This window comes from Tamandua tetradactyla, chromosome 8, assembly GCF_023851605.1.
Source record: "Tamandua tetradactyla isolate mTamTet1 chromosome 8, mTamTet1.pri, whole genome shotgun sequence".
Lineage (NCBI taxonomy): Eukaryota > Metazoa > Chordata > Mammalia > Pilosa > Myrmecophagidae > Tamandua > Tamandua tetradactyla.
Genome location: NC_135334.1, coordinates 77,941,317 through 77,960,054, shown reverse-complemented (window position 1 = coordinate 77,960,054; position 18,738 = coordinate 77,941,317). Strand labels below are relative to the sequence as shown.

The window sequence follows — 18,738 nt, the reverse complement described above, 5'->3', positions numbered from 1 at the left end:
TTTGAATTCTCTCAGCCACTGATACCTTATTTGTTACACTTCTTCTCTCCCTTTTGGTCAGGATGACATTGTTGATCCCAAAGTGCCAGGGCCAGACTCATCCCTGGGATTCATCTCCCACACTGCCACGGTGACTTTCACCCCATATCATGTCCCACATAGGGGGGAAGGCAATGGTTTCACTTGCAGAATTGTGCCCAGAGAGAGAGAGAGGCTGCATCTGGACAAAAAAAGAGGTCCTCTGGAAGTAACTCTTAGGCAAAATTTCAGGTAGACTTAGCTTCTCCACTATGAAAATGAGTTTCACAAGCACAAGCCTCAAGATCAAGGGGTTGGCCTATTGATTTGGGTGTTCCTAATGTTTGACATAGTATCAGGGGTTTCCTTGGTGGTAAAGTTTAATAGTTCTTTATTTTTTCTCCCATCCCTCAAGGGACTTTGTCAATACTTTCTGATTATATGTTTAACATATTCTGGGATATATTCAGTCATTACATTAAGCTATACAGGATTAAAGGCCCTCATTGTTATTCTTGGCTCCCTGTGTTTGAATTGTTTAAATGAGCTATCCAGACAGGTAGAGTTATTTTATGTGCTACAGAAAATTTAGTTTCTGGACAAAATAAATCTTTCTTCCTTTGGTCTCAAGGAGTAGATAAGGTTCTAAAATATGGACAATGTTTTCTTTACCCCTGTATTCTGAATTAACTTAATCTCAACCTGATCAGGTTCATTCTTATCTCTAAATATCATGTTATACATATATAAAACAGCTTCTTAAAATTTTTAATTGATTATATTATTTTATATTTCACTAACAGCCGATGAGAAACTCAGTTGGTTCATGTTCTTAACAACACCACGTATTTACAGGTTTTAGTAAGTATGTAGTGGTATTATATCTTGATTTTAATTTGTTTTTATCTGATGGCTAATAATGTTGTGAATATTTTCAGATAATTAATGATTGCTTGATTCCTTTGTTAAGTGTGTGTTCCAGTCTTTTGCCCACTAAAAAACTGGGTGATTTCTTTTTTTGCATGTGCAGGCATTGGGAATTGAACCCGGGTCTCCAGCATGGCAGGCAAAAATTCTGCCACAGGGCCACCATCGCACCACCCTGGGATGACTTTTTCTTATTCATTTCCAGGTGTTAGATAAATTATGGATAGGTGTGTCCTAACATATGCATATATTAGAAGTAAATCTAATTAATAGCTTGCATTTTTATTCTCAGTGAATTTTCACAAAAATAAGTTGCTAATCTTAAGTAGTTTTATTTATGATTCTTGTTTGTAGTTTTTTATTTAAGAAAACTTTGCCTGCCCAAGACCACTGAATATAAGTTCATATGTTTCTTGCAATAGCTTTGTTTCACTGTTTGCATTAGCTTTAAAATACAATTTTGTTTATGGTGTATGGTAGGAATCAAGAATCAGTTTCATGTCCAGGTAGGTTTTGTGCCCTTGATTAATTTGCATTCGTTTCTGATTCCAGAGTGGCTCTCGATATTAAAATTATAGTTGGCAGTGCTCTATTGCATCTAATTACAGGGTTCCCTTATACCACCCTAATATAAGCACCTTGCATTGGTGTGGAACATTTGTTACAATTGGCAAAAGCACATTTTTATAATTGTATTATTAATATAGTCCATGGTTTAACTTAGGATTCACTATTTGTATTGCACAGTTCTAATCTATTCTAGTAACATATATATAAACTTTTAACCCTTTTAACCATGTTCAAATATATAATTCCCCTTTTAACCACATTTGAATATATGATTCAGTGCTGCTAATTACATTCACAGCATTCACAGTGCTACCAACATCACAATCCGTTATTAAAATGTTTCCATTGTCCCAAAGAGAAACTCTGTAAAATTTAATTCTTATTACCTATTCCCTACCCTAACCCCATCTCCTGGTAAACTGTATTCCACATTCTGACTATATGAGTTTGCTTACTCTAGCTATTCCATATCAGTGAGCTCAAACAATAATTGTCCTTTCGTGTCTAGATTATTTCATTCAACATAATGTCTTCAAAGTTCATTCATGTTGTGCATGTATTAAAACTTCATTCCTCTTTACAGCTGAATAAACTCTTCAGTTGATGGACAATTGTGAGTAATGTCAATATAAATATTAGTGTGAAAACACCTGAAGATGCTTTCCTATGTTTCCTTCTAGGAATTTTATCTGGCTGTTATATTTAGGTCTTTGATCTATTTTGAGTTGATTTTGTATATGGTATGAGGTAGGGATCTACCTTCATTATTTTTGCAGATTTAATCCAGTTTTCCCATCACCATTTTTTGAAGAGCTATTTTTTTCTCAATTCAGTGGTCTTTGCTATCTTGTAAAAAATCAGTTACCCATAAATATGAGGATTGAATTCTGAGCTCTCAATCAGATTCCATTGGTCTATATGCCTATCCTTATGCCTCTACTATGCTCTTTTGATTACTGTGGTTTTGCAACACATTTTGAGATTGAGAATTTTGAGTCTCCAGCTCTGCTCTTTTTTTTTTTCAGTATGCTTTTGACTTTTCAAGGTCCTGTGCTTTTCCATAGGATATTGATGATTGGCTTTTCCATTTCTGAAAAGAAGGTTGTTTGAATTCTTATTGGGATTGCATTGAATCTTTAGATTTCTTTGGGTAAATTGACATTTTAGCAATATTTAATTTCCCAGTTGTTGGCCACTGTTATGACCCTAAGGAGTGTTAAAGTAAAAACGAGAGAGAGAAAGGGATCAGGGGGTCTGAAGCTTTAACAGTAAAGACAACAGACAACGTTGTTCTTAACTAGTTCCTGCTTATATACTGCAGGGTTTACGTGACTAAAAGCATGCATACATTTCGTGATAAAACAGAGTGCCTACTTTTCAATATATTATTCCCTACATACAAGAGATAGCTAACAAGACCTTGGAGTTTAAGAAAAAACAAACATCCTCTCCCTCTCAGACTGTCCTCCAAGTAAGCAGATAACAGTCTCCACAGTTTACTGCCGGTGCCACTCTGAAGCCAGTTGCTCCCAATAAATTCCGCAGGTTTTCCATTAACCCTGGCTCCCACACCCAGCCCATTTACATAGAGTGTCCTTCCATTTATTTAGGTCTTCTTTGATTTATTTTAGCAATACCTTGTAGTTTTCTGCATACATGTCCTTTACAATGGGCTAGATTTATTCCCACCTATTTAGTTATTTTTCTTGTTATAATAAATGGATTTTTAATTTATTTCTTCTTCTGGTTGTTCATTTCTAGTGTATAGAAACACTACCAATTTTTGGTTGTTGATCTTGTATGCAGTCACTTTGCATAATTCGTTTATTAGCTCTGAGAGTATATTGTGGATTTATCAGGATTTTCTGTATATAGAATCATGGCATCTTTCTTTCCAATTTGGATGCCTTTTCTTTCTTTTCCTTGCCTAGCTGCTCTGGCTAAAACCTCTAGTAAAATGTTGAATGACAGTGGTGATAGTGGGCATCCTTGTCTTGTTCCTGATCTAAGAGATCACCATTAAGTATGATGTTAGATTCTGTTTTTTCACATGTGCTTTTTATCATGTTGATGAAGTTTCCTTCTATTCCTAATTTTCTAAGTGTTTGTCAGATGTCTTCCCCATGTCAGTTGACATGATAACAATTTCTTCTTTTCCTTCATTCATTTTTATAGTGTATTACATTAATTGAGTAAACCACCCTTGCATATCAGGGGTAAATCCCACTTGATCATGGCATCCAATTCTTTTAATATCCTGATGCATTCAGTTTGCTAGGTTCAGGATTTTTGCATCTATACTTATGAAAGATATTGTTCTGTAGTTTTCTTTTCTTGTGATATCTTTATTGGCTTTGATAAGAGGGTGATGCTGTTCTCATAGAATAGATTAAGGAATGTTCTTTCCTCTTCAATTTTTTTGGAAGAGTTTGAACAAGATTTATGGTAAATCTTCTTGGAGTGTTTGGTAAATTTCCCATGTTTAGCCATCTGGCCCTGGGTGTTTCTTTTTCAGGAGGTTTTTCAATTAATATCTTTACTAGTTATTGATTTGATGAAATTTTATATTTCTTCTTGAGTCAGTGTGCTTCTAGTTTTTGTGTTTCTAGTAATTTACCATTTCATCTAATGATCTAATTTGTTTGTGTACTGTTGTTTATAGTATACTCTCATTGTAGTTTTTATTTTAGTGGGATTTTAAGTAATGCCCCCCTTTTAATTTCTGCTTTTAGTCATTTGTGTCTTCTCTCTTTTTCCTTTTTCAGTCTAGCTTAATGTTTGTCAATTTTATTGGTCTTTTCAAAGAACCAGTTTTTGGTTTTATTGATTTTCTCTATTGATTTTTATTCTTTATTTCATTTATCTCTGCTCCTGTCTTTGTTATTTCCCTCCTTCTGTTCACTTTGTGTTTAGTTTGCTCTTTTTCTCTAGTTCTTCCAGTTTTTAGGTTATGTGTCAGATATAAAATGTTTCTTCTTTCATAATAGAAGCTTTGAAAGCTATAAATTTCAGTCTTAGTGCTGCCTTTGCCACATTCTATCAGTTCTAGTATATTTCATTTTCATTTTCATTCATTCTTGATATTTCCTAATTTCTCTTGTGATTTCCTCTTTAACCCATTGGTGTTTAAGAATACACTGTCAAATTTCCACGTTTGCAAAGTTTCCATGTCTCCATCTGTTATTGATTTCTAGCTTCATTATATTGTGGTTCAGAGAAGAAACATTTTATGATTTTAATATTTTTGAATTTATTGGGACTTGTTTTGTCATATAGCATATGATCCATCTTGGAGAATGATTTATTTGTACTTGAGCATAATGTGTATTCTTTTGTTGTTGGGTGAAGTGTTCTATATATGTCTGCTAGGTCTAGTTGGTTTAGAATATTGTTCTAGGCTTTATTTCCTCATTAATCTTCTGTGTATGTGTTCTATCCATTATTGAAGTGGTATATTAAAGTCTCCTACTTAATTTAGAACTATTTATTTCTCTCTTCAAATTTGTCAGTATTTGCTTCATACTTTGGGACTCTGATGTTAGGTGCATATGTAATTATAATTGTTAAATTTTCATATTAAATTGACTTCTTTATAGAATATATAATCACCATTTTTGTCTCTTGTAACTGTTTTTGACTTTAAATCTATTTTATCCAATAGTAATATAGCTACACCATCTCTCTTTTGGTTTTACTTGCATGGTATATATTATATATAAAACACTCTCACTTTCAAGCTACTTAAAGTCTTTGAGTTTAAGGTGAGTCTCTTGTAGACAGCATTTAGTTGGTTCATGGTTTTTTATACATTCTGCCAATCTTCACCTTTTGGCTAGAGCATTTAATCCATTTACATTTAAAATCACTACTGATAATGCAAGACTTTCTTCTGCCATATGCTATTTAGTCATCGTAAGTCTTACACCTTTTGTCCCCTTAATTCTTCCATTAATGTCTACCTTCATATTTATTTGCTTTTTTTGTAATATAGATATTAAGTCCCTTCTTATATCCTTCTAGATATATTTTTTTATATATTTTCCTTCTGGTTATCATAGGGTTTAATTTAATACCCTAAATATGTGACAGTCCTAATTAATTTGATACCAATTTGACTTCAATACAACATACTATCCCTATATACCTCCAACCCCTACCTTTTCTTTTGCACTTGTTATAAATCATGTCTTCATATATTATATGTCCTACATCATTGATTTATAATTAATCTTTATGTATTTGCATTTTAGCTCCTGTAAGAGTAAAAGGTGCATTACATACAAAAAGTATAAAACAATATTTCTGGCATTTATATTACCCAAGTGCTTATCTTTGCTAGATGTCTTTTTTTTTACTTATACTTCTTTGAACCACTATCTGGTGTCTTTTCCTTTAAGTTTGAAGAACTCTCTTTAACATTGCCTGTAAGGCAGGTCTAGTGGTAGTGAACTCTCTCAAGCTTTGTTTTTCTTGGAATGTCTGAATCTCTCCCTCATTTTTTTCTTCTTGTGGAAAGAAAGTCTTTTCAGGTATACAATTCTAGTTTGGCAATTGTTGTTTTACAATTTAAATATTCCATACTATTTCCTTCTTGCTTCCATGATGTCTGGTGAGAAATTTGCAATTAATCTAAGCAGGAATTCCCAGACATAAAAAGTTGCTTTTCTCTTGCAGCTTTCAGAACTCTCTCTTTGTCGTATGCATTCAATGTTTGTCAATATATGATGGAGTTTATCCTGTTTAGTGTTCTCCTGGATTCTTGGATGTACATGTTTACAACTTTTGCTAAGTTTAGGAAGTTTATTTTGTCATTATTTCTTTAATATTCCTTCTGCCCCTTTCTCTCTTTTTTCTCCTTTGAGACTCACCTAATATGTATATTGGTATGCTTGATAGTGCCCCAGAGATCTATTTTCATTTTTTAACATTCTTTTTTCTTTCTACTCCTCATCCTGAGTCATCTCACTTGTCTTGTCTTTGAGTTCACTGTTTTTTCCCTCAACAGCTCCATTTTTAGTATATTGAATCTTCTAATCCGTGAACACAGTGTCTCTCTATTTAGGTCTTCTTTGATATTTTTCACCAGTAATTACATTTTACCATTACTATTCAAGAGATTAAAGTAAATGTTCCATGTTCACATATCTAATAAACACTTAATTTCAGCAGGAATTGACTGGTTTTCTGATTTGCATTAAATGTCATCTTAATCATAACAAAGCATGACAACTGAAGCATTTCTTCAGGAATTTGTTCTTCAGGTACTATAGGTTTCTTTTCCCCTAAAGCAAGGAATAGGCAGGATGTGTCTTATGAGGGTTGCAGGGAAAGCCAAAGGTATTAGGATCCCTAAGACTAAAACTACAGGGTGTGCCTTGTTGCAGTACTGTGTTACAAGTGTGTTCTCGGCATCTCTATAGAAATGGCACAATGCCAGCAAGATGAAAACAGTGAGGGGATAGTCAGTGTGAATTGCAGATTATGGATTCATGTTAGGTCTTGGGAAAGCCTGCCTGTTTATTTGTTTGTTTCTTATCATATTGACTATAGTCCATTTAGCTTTCCACTCTCAAACTCTATCTGAAATAAAAAAGCAGAAAATAAAATTAGAAGTGAAAATACTGAGGCTGAGAAAATACATAACTTGCTCCTGACAGCAACTAAGACTGATCTGACCTTTGAAAGTAGATGTGGGGGATAAATGGCCTCCCACAGGTGAAACCAGGGTCTGCTGAGGCCGGAAGTTTTCCCCTGAGCCTGTTACCTGATGATCTAGTAACCTCATATCTTTTTGAAGAAAATGCTCTAATACTCTGGAGAGATTAACCAGGTGTTTCAACTCCTTTTTAGGAGGAGTTATGAGAAAGAAAATATTTATAAAGGTCCCCATGGCTGGAAAAGGGAGCACTCTGGGGAGAGGCTTTCTATACTAATAACCTCACTGACTGGGTCTCTTAGCAGATTTTGAAAAGGAGCCATCTGATCTGAATTCTCAGGCAGGAACCGAGGGCTGTACCCTCACCAGAACAACCAAGCTATGGTTTAGGTGAGTGTGGGGAATCATGCAGTGGACACAGGAAGAGGTTACTATAACCTCTGCAAGCTGTCTACAGAGAGAGGGGGGAAGAACAAGGTGAGATTTTCTATAGTCTCTGGTTCTGGATGGGTGCATAGATCTCAGCCTGAGGTTGGCAGTGCCTGGGAAAAGTACACAGAGGCTATGCTAGATTATTGTTGAAGAATAAACTTCACTCATTATGTTTTTAATAGACACCATGTGCTGACTTATGCCTCCCACACCTGGGAACAAAGTATAGAAACTAAGAAGTGATTCTTTCATTCTGCATCACTTAGTGTCAAAAAATAGGGTTGAATCATCTCCTGATGCCCAATTGTCTAGTGCCTCTTCACTGATGGAAATTATTGCAGTTAGATCCCACTTGGACAGCTAAGAGCTAAGAGGATGCTTTTCTTTGGGGGTATTTTAAAGTCTGGTTTACACTGGCCCTTCAAAGGGGGCACATTTGAATGAAACTATATTTTTAGCTTGAGATAGAAAGCTTGAAGAAACTGTTCTTATATGTGGAAGGAGAAAAGCAGGACTTTTATTTGCTCTAATTTAGCCATATTTATTGATGACTCTTTATTTTCTCACCATTAAATCTGTTCCTCCCTCAGACTTTCTATTATAGCAATGACTTCACCATCCTCCTACCTTGAAATTTTTGCTTAAGCCAAAATGGGGGTGAAACTCAATTTATTTTCTTTCACTCCCATTTCCAATATATCAGCAAATCTTGCTAATACTATCTCAGAAAGATATCCTTATCTTCGTAACATCTTCATTTCTGCTGTGTATCTCCTACCCAAGATCACCATCACTTTTCGTTTGGATTATTTCAATAGTTTTTAAATTAGTCTCCTTTGTTCTCTCCTGCATTACTACAATTCATTCTATACTTAGCAGCCCAAGGGGATAATTTTGAAATGCAAATCCAAATATGCCATTGCTTCCTCCTCAATGGAAACTTCTTAAATCTTAATGTCTTCTCATCACATTTATAATAAAAACTAGATAAAATAAAAGAAAACAAAAATTTTGTTGTGGCCTTTAAGGCCTGATGAGACCGAACCACTGCTATGGGTCTCTGACATTACCTATTTTCCTTCTTTTATTTGCTTGCCAAACTCCAGTCATCGTGGTTTTCCCCTCTGAATAAAACATCCTTCTTCTACAGCTTCATATCAACAGCCTCTCTTTGTTTTTCAGGTATCAGCTCGAATATTACCTCCCAGATCACCCAAACTGCTATACTACTGTGTATTCAATCTGATTTCAATCAATCTCCAAAAACAGTGCATCCTTAACTTTACGTTCACATTTATATTCATATGGTAATGTCTTATTTTCCAACTTAAGTTATGGTTTATAAGATCAGAGACCTTGTCTTGTTAACCATTTAATTATATTGCTTAAAAGGCCTGCCCGGTGGCATGATGAGAGTTAATAATGAATATTGAATGAATTAATGAACACATGTCACATGCTAGATATTTTTCTAGTTATTAAGAAAGGCAAATTAAACATACTTTCTATGCATAAGGAACCCATTGTCTACTGATGGAAATGATGTCAAAATCCCTAACTTCAACACTTTCTTAAAAGACACATCTCTTTCCTCTCCTAACAGACCACTTTCTGATTAAGCAGAGAGCAATTTGGAGCTCTCGCTCAGTATTGGAAGAGACAGAACTAGATGTCTATGGTTGGTGATATGAGGAAAAACATCATGAAATGGTTGTTTAAATGCAAAGGGAGAATTTGAAGGAAGAGAGGATATTAAGTACTGGGTAGTGACTTCAGTGAAGCTATAGAAAGGAAAATAGGAAAAAAATGGGACTGTATGTTGATAACTGGGAAGATAAACTTCTCAAATTGAAGGAGAAACATTACGATTAATGTCCTCGGCTGGTCTAAGCATTTCTTCTAATCCAAATATCTTTGATCACCTAGGTTAAAAATTGTGTGGGCTGTTGTTATAGAAGAGGCTAATAACCACTTGATGTAAACATTTTTTTTCCACAACCACTAATTCATGGATTAAGCTGGGGGTTAAGTGTCTCTTCCTCAGGTCTGTCTGCACTTCAGCAACAATGGTGATGGCACAGCTTCTTTTTTCAAGCTTTTTTCTCTTTTTTTGAGACTTTTATTGAGAATTCAGAGAAATCATTCAGATGCAGGATGGTATGGTGTAGGAATCGCTCTTCCTTTGACAATTGCAGCTCTGAATAGTAGATTGGACTACGGTTATGGTTGAGTTCCTTATAATCTGCTCCAGAGTATGGACCCATCTGTGTAATCTGAATAGTTGATGGAAATGGTTTCTAACGTACAGTAGGCATAAAAAAATTCCTGGGGGGATTGTTGAAATGCAGATGCCCAGATGAAACTCCAAAGATTTGATCAAGTAGGTAAGGGCCCTAGAATATACAATTAAGAACATAAAAGATACAGGTTATCCTAAAATAGTTGTGAGAAAAAAATGGCTTATATGATGTAATTATCTTTAAGAAAGAATTCTGAGATGATATAGCTGGAGTGGTACCCTGGAAGTAGAATTGCATCTCTGCACAGAGAGAAAGACATTTTCTTCTGGAAAAAAAATAACAACATGTGGTCAAACAGCAGTTCCAATTCCTTCCTACTGACTGGTTTTCCAGGCTTGGAGGCAGCTCACCGTTGGATTTCCACACCTTTCTTTTTTGCCTACATCTTTGTCCTTTTTGGCAATGGCACTCTTCTCCTCCTCATTAAGGAAGACCACAATCTTCATGAGCCCATGTATTACTTCCTGGCCATGCTGGCAGCTACAGACCTAGGGCTGACCCTGACCACGATGCCTACAGTTCTGAGAGTCCTCTGGTTGGATCAAAGGGAAGTTAGAAATGCGGCCTGCTTTTCTCAAGCTTATTTTATACACTCACTTTCTTTTGTAGAGTCTGGTGTTCTGCTTGCCATGGCCTATGACCGTTTTATTGCCATTCGCGATCCCCTTAGATACACTTCTGTCCTTACCAATACTCGAGTGATAAAGATTGGGCTGGGAGTTCTGATGAGGGGATTTGTATCTGTTGTTCCCCCAATCATGCCCCTCTATTTTTTTCCCTATTGCCATTCCCATATCCTTTCCCATTCATTCTGCCTTCACCAGGATGTCATCAAACTGGCCTGTGCAGATACCACCTTCAATCGCTTATATCCAGTTGTGCTTGTGGTCCTTATATTTGTGCTGGATTCTCTGATTATCCTTGTCTCCTACGTGTTAATACTCAAGAGTGTCCTGAGCATTGCATCAAGAGAGGATAGAGCCAAGGCCTTCAACACCTGTGTCTCCCATATCTGCTGTGTCTTGGTTTTCTATGTCACAGTTATCGGATTATCTCTGATTCATCGGTTTGGGAAGCATGTTCCACATATTGTGCACCTTATTATGAGCTATGTCTATTTTCTTTTCCCTCCGTTAATGAATCCTATTATCTATAGTGTCAAGACTAAGCAGATTCAGAGTGGCTTTCTTCGCCTTTTTACTGCCCGTATAGTTAGAGTTTGATCTTTGGTCACCATCGTCCTTGAACAGAATGTGAGAACTCTGATTTTTATTGGGGCGCAGAGGAATCCATATCTACCACCCATGCAAAGTCACGTTAGTAAAACAGCTGTAGAAGAAGTACTATACATTGCTCTAAAGTATATGTTTAATCCTAGGTCTTTGGTCTAATGCAGTTTGTGTGTTATTTTGTATTCATTGTTATTGAATCTCTTTCTGCTTGTCAAAGAACAGCTGTAATAAGAATATTTTTTGTGTCCATAGTTACGTCTTTGGGATGAGAAAGGTCACATGTAGGAAAAGAGTCATAATATAAAATTAGGAGCCTGTTTGGATGAAATGGAGTAAAGTTTAGTCCATTTATAGCCAACCTAATGTCCTTGTCTCATGAACTATCCCAGATGTTCACACAAACTATGAGGAAAGGTATGAGTTCTTCCCTGTTCAATGATGAGATCAATAAAATATTCTCCCAACCATCTCATTGGTTTTTCCTCTCTCCATCAAGTGATCATTACTTCATCTCAAGAACTATGATCATATTTATTTCCCAAGGCAGTACATACTTATGAACCAGTAACAAGAAAACCTGCTGATGAGAAGAAAAACCATGGACAAACAAAGGGAAATATTTATGCATGCTCAGTACCTCCTTCCATCCTTGCCTTCCTTCCTATCCTACTACCCCAGCCCTTGGCTCTGATTCTGGTGCCCTCTCCAGAGCATCTAGCAGTGGCTAATAGGCTGACTTAATGGATGAGAGAGTATCCTTTGTCTCTTTGTGCTATGAATAAGACATGGGGAAAAAATGTTTCTATACATTTTTTGAAGAATTGTTTCTTTCTGTATATATAGCCCTATGGCATTATGTAACTGGGAATGTTCCAAGGGCTAAAGTATTATTATTATTATGTGAGCAAAATTTTCTGGTGAGCTAAGAAGGGAATCCTAATTCAAGTTCAAATATCCTCAAAGGGTGGAGGTTGTCTTCATTACATCTCAATAAGAGCAGAGAAAACTTTGGGAGAAGCAGGAAAAGGAACTATGTAGAAGATATTGTTGATGCTTTTGGCATTTTGCTCAGATCCCTTTACAGAACTGTGCACCTATCCCTACACCTGGGAGTGTTGACTGCTCATCACTCCCAGCTGCTTTTTCAGGTTGTTGTCCCCAACATAGTAGTATTGTCTTACTCAGATTATGCCTCCTGCTTTCCAGGAAAGGCTGTAGACAAAGACCAGCTGCCTTTGCCTTATGAAGCTAAATTCCAGCTGAGGCTTTGTTTAACTCCTTCTCCTGACTACTCTGTTTTTCCTTACTCGCTCTCTCTTGGACCATTAACTAATAAATTACATGCATTTGAATCACTGTCTCAGGTTTTAATTATAGGAAACAATCTAAGAAAATCTGCAACTCTCATTTTTTCCACATTTTATCAAAAAACTTAATTGTGATAGGACTGAGCTTATATAAAAGCAGTCAATGTATAGGTTTTACTACTTTCTAAATCACTGCCACTCAGTGACATCCAAGTAACACAGCCTGAATATTAAATTGTGAGTGTGTGTGTGAAGGTAGGTAATGTCTTCCTTCCAACTGTTCATGAAACTAACACATGTTCCTTAACTTCTTTTATATCCTCAACTTACCTCCATCATAATTGTTCTATGAGGTAGATATTAACATCACTACTTTATTGATGTAGAATTTAAAGATCAGAAAAGTTAAATATCTCATGCATGTTTATAACATTTATAAGTGATTCAAATCCATATCTTCTCACTTTAAGGTCAGTGGAAGCTGAACTACATTGAAATCATTTATCCTTAGTGGACTCTATTTTCTGCCCTGTACTCCACTATGCTGGCTGAAATGGCACCTACCACCTTCTGAGAATTTCTCCTCTTTCTACTTCCAAAATATGGTTCCAATAGGATGTGATATTTACAATTATACCTCCAAGCCCCCACGCTGCTAAGCCAAGCAGTCAGAATCTTCTTCAGGATCTTTGAAATGAAAATGGGGTGTGCTTTCATTATGGTAGAAATAGTAAGGTGAAACAGTTTCAATGCTGGCTGTCATGGTTTTCACAGACCTCAGACTATAATAAGCATTTCAAGCAAAGTATATAGAAGAAAAGATCCCCACTCCTCCTAAGAAATTTCAAGTTCCTTGTTCTAGGTTTTACTGAGGCTTAAAAGAAGTGCATTGCAACTTCCCCTTTGATTCCACTAAATGCCTCCTTTTAAAATTCATTTTGTTACATTTAAACTACTTCAATTGAATTTCAGCCATTTATAGCCTAAAAAGCACTTCTAGTTACACTACCTCAATTACTGATGTGTGAATATTTTCCAATTAATATTTAAAAACTGCAAAATACTGGATATTAGTTAGAAGGACTGTCTATTTTTTCCCTTAAACACAGAAAATGGGAGCTAAAAAATAGCAGAAAGGAAGTCTGATTTGTCGATTAATTAATGGTTTATGGAGTGATCATCTCTGTTTATGAAACTCCTTTCTGATTTGAAGGTAATTGAGGAAATACTTTCACTGAGAAGAAGCTGTAGGGAAAGAAACCATACAACTGTAGAGAGATTAAATAATTGTCTGTTGTTATCTACACAAAAGAATTACAAATGACCAAAATTCATCGACCATAGACATATTTCTTCCTCTCAAAAATCCATGTTATCAATCAACATAAGTGCATCATTACCTGGGATTAATCTTACTATCATCACACCATTTAGAGTTTCTTATGGCTCTCATTCAAGTCTTCCTGTGGTACAATGCCAGGTAACATTGACAGCCTATTTGCTACACTACCTCTGAGGAAAAAGACTACTGACACATTTTCTATACAGAAGCAACACAGACTTCAGAGTGGGTCACCGGACACGCACACCAGTGAATGCTGCTCATACAGTGCAAGCTGGTGAAGTCTGGGGTAGCTTAGAAAAGAAATTTGTGTGGAGGACTTTATGACTTAAAAGTTCACCAGTGAACAGTGATCCGTGGCATACTAGAGACCCAGGTTTGATTCCCGGTGCCTGCCCATGCCAAAAAAAAAAAAAAAAAAAAAATTCACTGTTAAACAATTGAGATTAATAAGCATGTAGTTACAGGAGACCCAAGGTATATAAGACTAGATACTTTTAAATAGTCTTTTCCAAGTACCAACTTCTCTCTTCTAAAAATATTACAATGATATGGCATGTGTTAGAAGGAATAATATGGCCTAAGTATATTGAATGAGTATTAGGAAATTGAAGGCTATGTACACATTCCATGAATGGAAGATAGAAACTAGTCTTAAAATGATCAGGAAAAAAGCAAGACATTTAGAGACATATTGATAAACAATAGTATGACTTGATGGGTCAGTGGACCACTCCTACTTCAAATACAAAACAAATGCATGCTAGGTGAGAGCACATGAGTTTCATTCGGTTTATTAACATATACTTTCTAGGTGCCTTCTCTGGAGACGAAAATGACTCATAGGGTAAATAAAAGGTGATGTATTAAAACATAATTATTAGCTATTATGAATGTTAAATTAGACACTCTGAGTGATAAGAAATTAAATGAATTTCTATATCCAATTAAAGAATATCAATTCGTTTTAGTTTTATAGTTTAAATCCTCAAACAAACACAATTATTATCATGAATAAACTCAAAGACAGAATCCACTTTTGTAGGAAATTTGGTTCGTGTCCCTAGACTTCTGTGTTTAGTATTTCTTACCATGCCAACATTGCGGTAGGAATTATTAAAGAAGCACCACAAAAATGTATAAGATGAGCTGGGCTCTACTGAGGAAACATTTTAAAGATTTTGATTTACATACACTAGGGTGGAGTGCTGAAGGCTGACAGATATTAGAATTAAACTCCATAGAGAAAAGAAAGCTGGTATAGGTTAACCAGCTTACTTGACAAATAGCAATCTACCCTAGGATAAAAGTCTCCCTAAATCCTTAGTGAAGCAAGCTTAGACTACCTGAATGTTGCCTTCATATATGTCACATATAATATGAGTCAGAGATTAGACTATATGCTGCATGGCACCAGAGTTCAGAACTAAAGCCAAGCAATGGTAAGTCCAGGGAAAAATATCTTCCCACTTAAAAAGTCTGTTATCTCTCATTATGTGGATGCCTAGTCTTATGAAGACTGAGCTCTGTGACCCAGGAGACAAACACTGAGTGTATGACACTGGAGGGAATGCTGCATTATGGTAAGGCTTTCATTGTATGAGATGGGAATGTCAGAGCCATGAAAGGAACCTTATGGAAGTGGCAGACACTTTTGATGTCCTGCAGCATCCTGTCTGAGCCCCAACCCCAGCTGCTGTGAGAGCTGGCTAAGAAAGGCTGGCAATTGCTCCTAATCTCCAGAGAATTCTCGTTTCCCTAAAGGTCTGGTTCACTCTGGAGGTTATTGCAGCCTTCTTCAAAGGAGTGATTGGGAAAAGGAGTACAAAAGACCAGCCCCCTTGCCTGAGGTGAAGACATCTCTGTGATGGGGTTTAGGTTCTAAGGCACTCATCCCACTCAGGCCAAGGCTCCCCTTTACCTGCCACCACATTCTTGCTAGGCCCTTTCCCCTTCCTTATTTTGATTTCCTCCCTCTTTTGAGGTTTTTCCAGAACGGCACTTCCTCAGTAAACCATATGCAGTGAATCAAGGAAGGCAATCAGACCTTTAATGGAGCAGAATATATAGATGGGTGGACCTCCATATGGTCCCCAAAGGTAATATTGCTGTGTTTATGGAGTAAGCATGTGGAAAATGCAACTGGGTTTAAATGTATTCGGGGCCATTTCTCCTTAAGCATGAAGGTTATGCAGTGTTTGCAAAAGGCCTCATCGATCTCTAAATTTTCTCTTACTCTCTGCAGCAGTGACAAGTCTAGACACACGAACCATGGAGTTAGTATGCTGCTGCAAGGGGGAGTTACATTGTGTCTAAATATCTCTAAGGAAGGACATAGGTGCCATTATGCAGGTGCAGGTTAAAAGAGCTTTTTTCCTCATTTAGATTTAAAACCCCCACAGGTGGCTTTCGATGTGATTCTGCAGTCCTTCCACGGTCTCAGCATTATGTGACAGTCTCTTTGGGAAGACAACCTTTACTAATTTAAGGAGTGCAGGAAATTTATTGCAAGGACACTGGAGTATCATATGAAATTAACTGAGATAGGGCTAGTGGTATGCTTCTTATTGAGTCCCATTATTTGCATGTTATTTAAATGTTTAATTTATTACATATGTATTCATTTGCATATTTACTTCTACAATTGAGCATTTCTTAAAATGGACTTAACAATTTAACAAAAATCTGTGGTCCTACCACACAAAGAAATAATTGTTAATATTGTAGAATATTTATTCACAGTATTTTAAAAAAAATATTGTTCCCCTCTTATTTCAAGGCAATTTTCTATTATGGCTTTTTTTTTTTTTTTGCCTTAAGACTTGTAACCAGGAAAGACCACTCTGATGGCAGAGAGAGCAGACTTTAAGCCACAAAGAAATGTCTTGTTCTATGATTAGTCCACTCAGTACAATACCTGTAAAATCTAACATATTATAGAATGTTCATAAAACTTTGCTTTTACTAAGGAAAAAACTAAAGGTAGGAGTGAGAGATTAGAGACTCCGAAGTTATGCACCACTAGGGATTTACCTAGGTGCAGTTAATAAGAGTACGATATGAAAAAAATCATTGCTAAAAATACTACATCAGTGGGGTGATGTAAGTGTAGTTCAGTGGTATAATTCTCACCTGCCATATGGGAGACCCGGGTTCGATTCCTAAACCAGGTACCTCCTTCCACCACCCCCCCACAGCCCAAATACTACCTCAAAAGGTTTAAAGAGGAAGACTAAACAACAATCTAAATGAAAGCCTAATTGACATTTAATGCAATCCATCAAATGCTTATAACTCAAAAAACCATTCAAGTAATTAAAAGTAATGAATATTGAATAGGATTAAACATTTAAGTTATTTAGAGGCAATACATTTTTATATATGAAAACGTAGCAAAATATGTTAAAACTGATAGTTATGAAAAGAACATATTAAAATTTTAAATATTTACATATTAATAGTTATACTAAATACTAGAAACAACAGTCTAGAGATGTAATGGGGTAACAGATTCCATTCAAAATACCTGAAATAATATAAAATACATACAAATAAATTTATTACTCTCGATACTTATATGTAAAGAAAACTCTAGTCTCCTGGTCAAGTGAATGTAGAGAGACTAATTATTGAAAAAATAGCAGTTCTTTGATAGAGGGTTTACAGATTTAACACAGAAGTAAACAGGATTGGAATATCACAGATAACTTCACAGTTTATTGGGGAAAAAAATCCAGGGAGAAAAGAGCTATGATATGGGAAAAATCATGGATATTTTAAAACTATGGAAGTAGAAAAAAAATCAGAACTATGGCGCAATGGAACAGCTAACAAACTTAGGAAATAGGCCTTACTACATAATAACATTTAAAACATTATTTACCAGGTATTACAGAACAAATAGTAAAGGTTTTCCAAATAATAGAATAAGGTTTTGGTAGATAGTCAGTATGGAACTAAATTTAAGATCCATTAAAAATAAAAAAAATTGCCCACCCCCATACTCCATTTGGATGAAATAATTAATTATATGAATATTTAGCTCTCAATTAAAAGGCATCTGACAATGTTTCCCAAAAAACACAAAATGTTAGCACACAGTGACCCACTGATCTCATTCCTGGGATTTAATCTGAAAAAAAAAATTTAAAACAACAGCTGCATGAATGAAAATATTTATATATAATTTATATTATATTGATTAGTCATTACTGATGATTGAAAAGAAATATATGCCACTTTTGTCTCTTTAGATATTAATGATTTTTATGCTTTGATACAGTATAAGGCAAATGTGTTTGACAATGCTTTCTTTTTAATGTTTTTTTAATAGAAGAGTTCATTTCTTTGCCATTTATAACAAATAATGAAATGTTAAAGAATAACTGTTTAATCTAAATGTGAAATGTGAGGGATTAAAAGGTAATTTACACTAGATGAAATACTGAACCAGAAAGATGTATGGACAAAATTTCAAAATTAATCAAAGTTAAATAGTTGCTCTAATGGTGATTGTCATGTAAAAAACACTCAGTAAATATTAATACTGTTTTTCTATAAATTTGTATCTAAAAGATGCATAAAAATGTACAAAAGTTGGTATTTAGTTGAATTGATATTTACAAATTGAATATACCAGTAAATAACAGCATTACCAGAACTCCAGAAATCCTCTCACAGTCACCACTCACTTCTCAAGTGGAAACACCACTCTAACTTCTAACAGCAATTAAGTGTTTTACTTCATATAAATAGTATCATGTTTGTCTGCTGATACAGTCTTCTTTTGCTTAATACTTTGTGAGATTTATACATGGTTGTATAGTGTTGCAATTTGTTCTCATTACTTTATGAATATATGCAATTACTTCATGAATAAAGTAATTTATAATTTATGGGTATATTCTCTTTTTGATGAACATTTGTTTTTGGTTAGTATAAGTAGTACTGTTAT

The 18,738-nt window shown here is 35.4% G+C and overlaps 1 protein-coding gene across 1 annotated transcript; it reads left to right on the top strand.

Moving 5' to 3' along the window:
• Positions 1 to 10,187: 10,187 nt before the first annotated feature.
• LOC143645187 (olfactory receptor 51B5-like) lies at positions 10,188 to 11,126 on the top strand. The gene has a single exon (XM_077114758.1). The coding sequence runs from the start codon at positions 10,188 to 10,190 to the stop codon at positions 11,124 to 11,126; it is 939 nt and encodes a 312-aa protein (XP_076970873.1).
• The last annotated feature ends 7,612 nt before the right edge of the window (positions 11,127 to 18,738 follow it).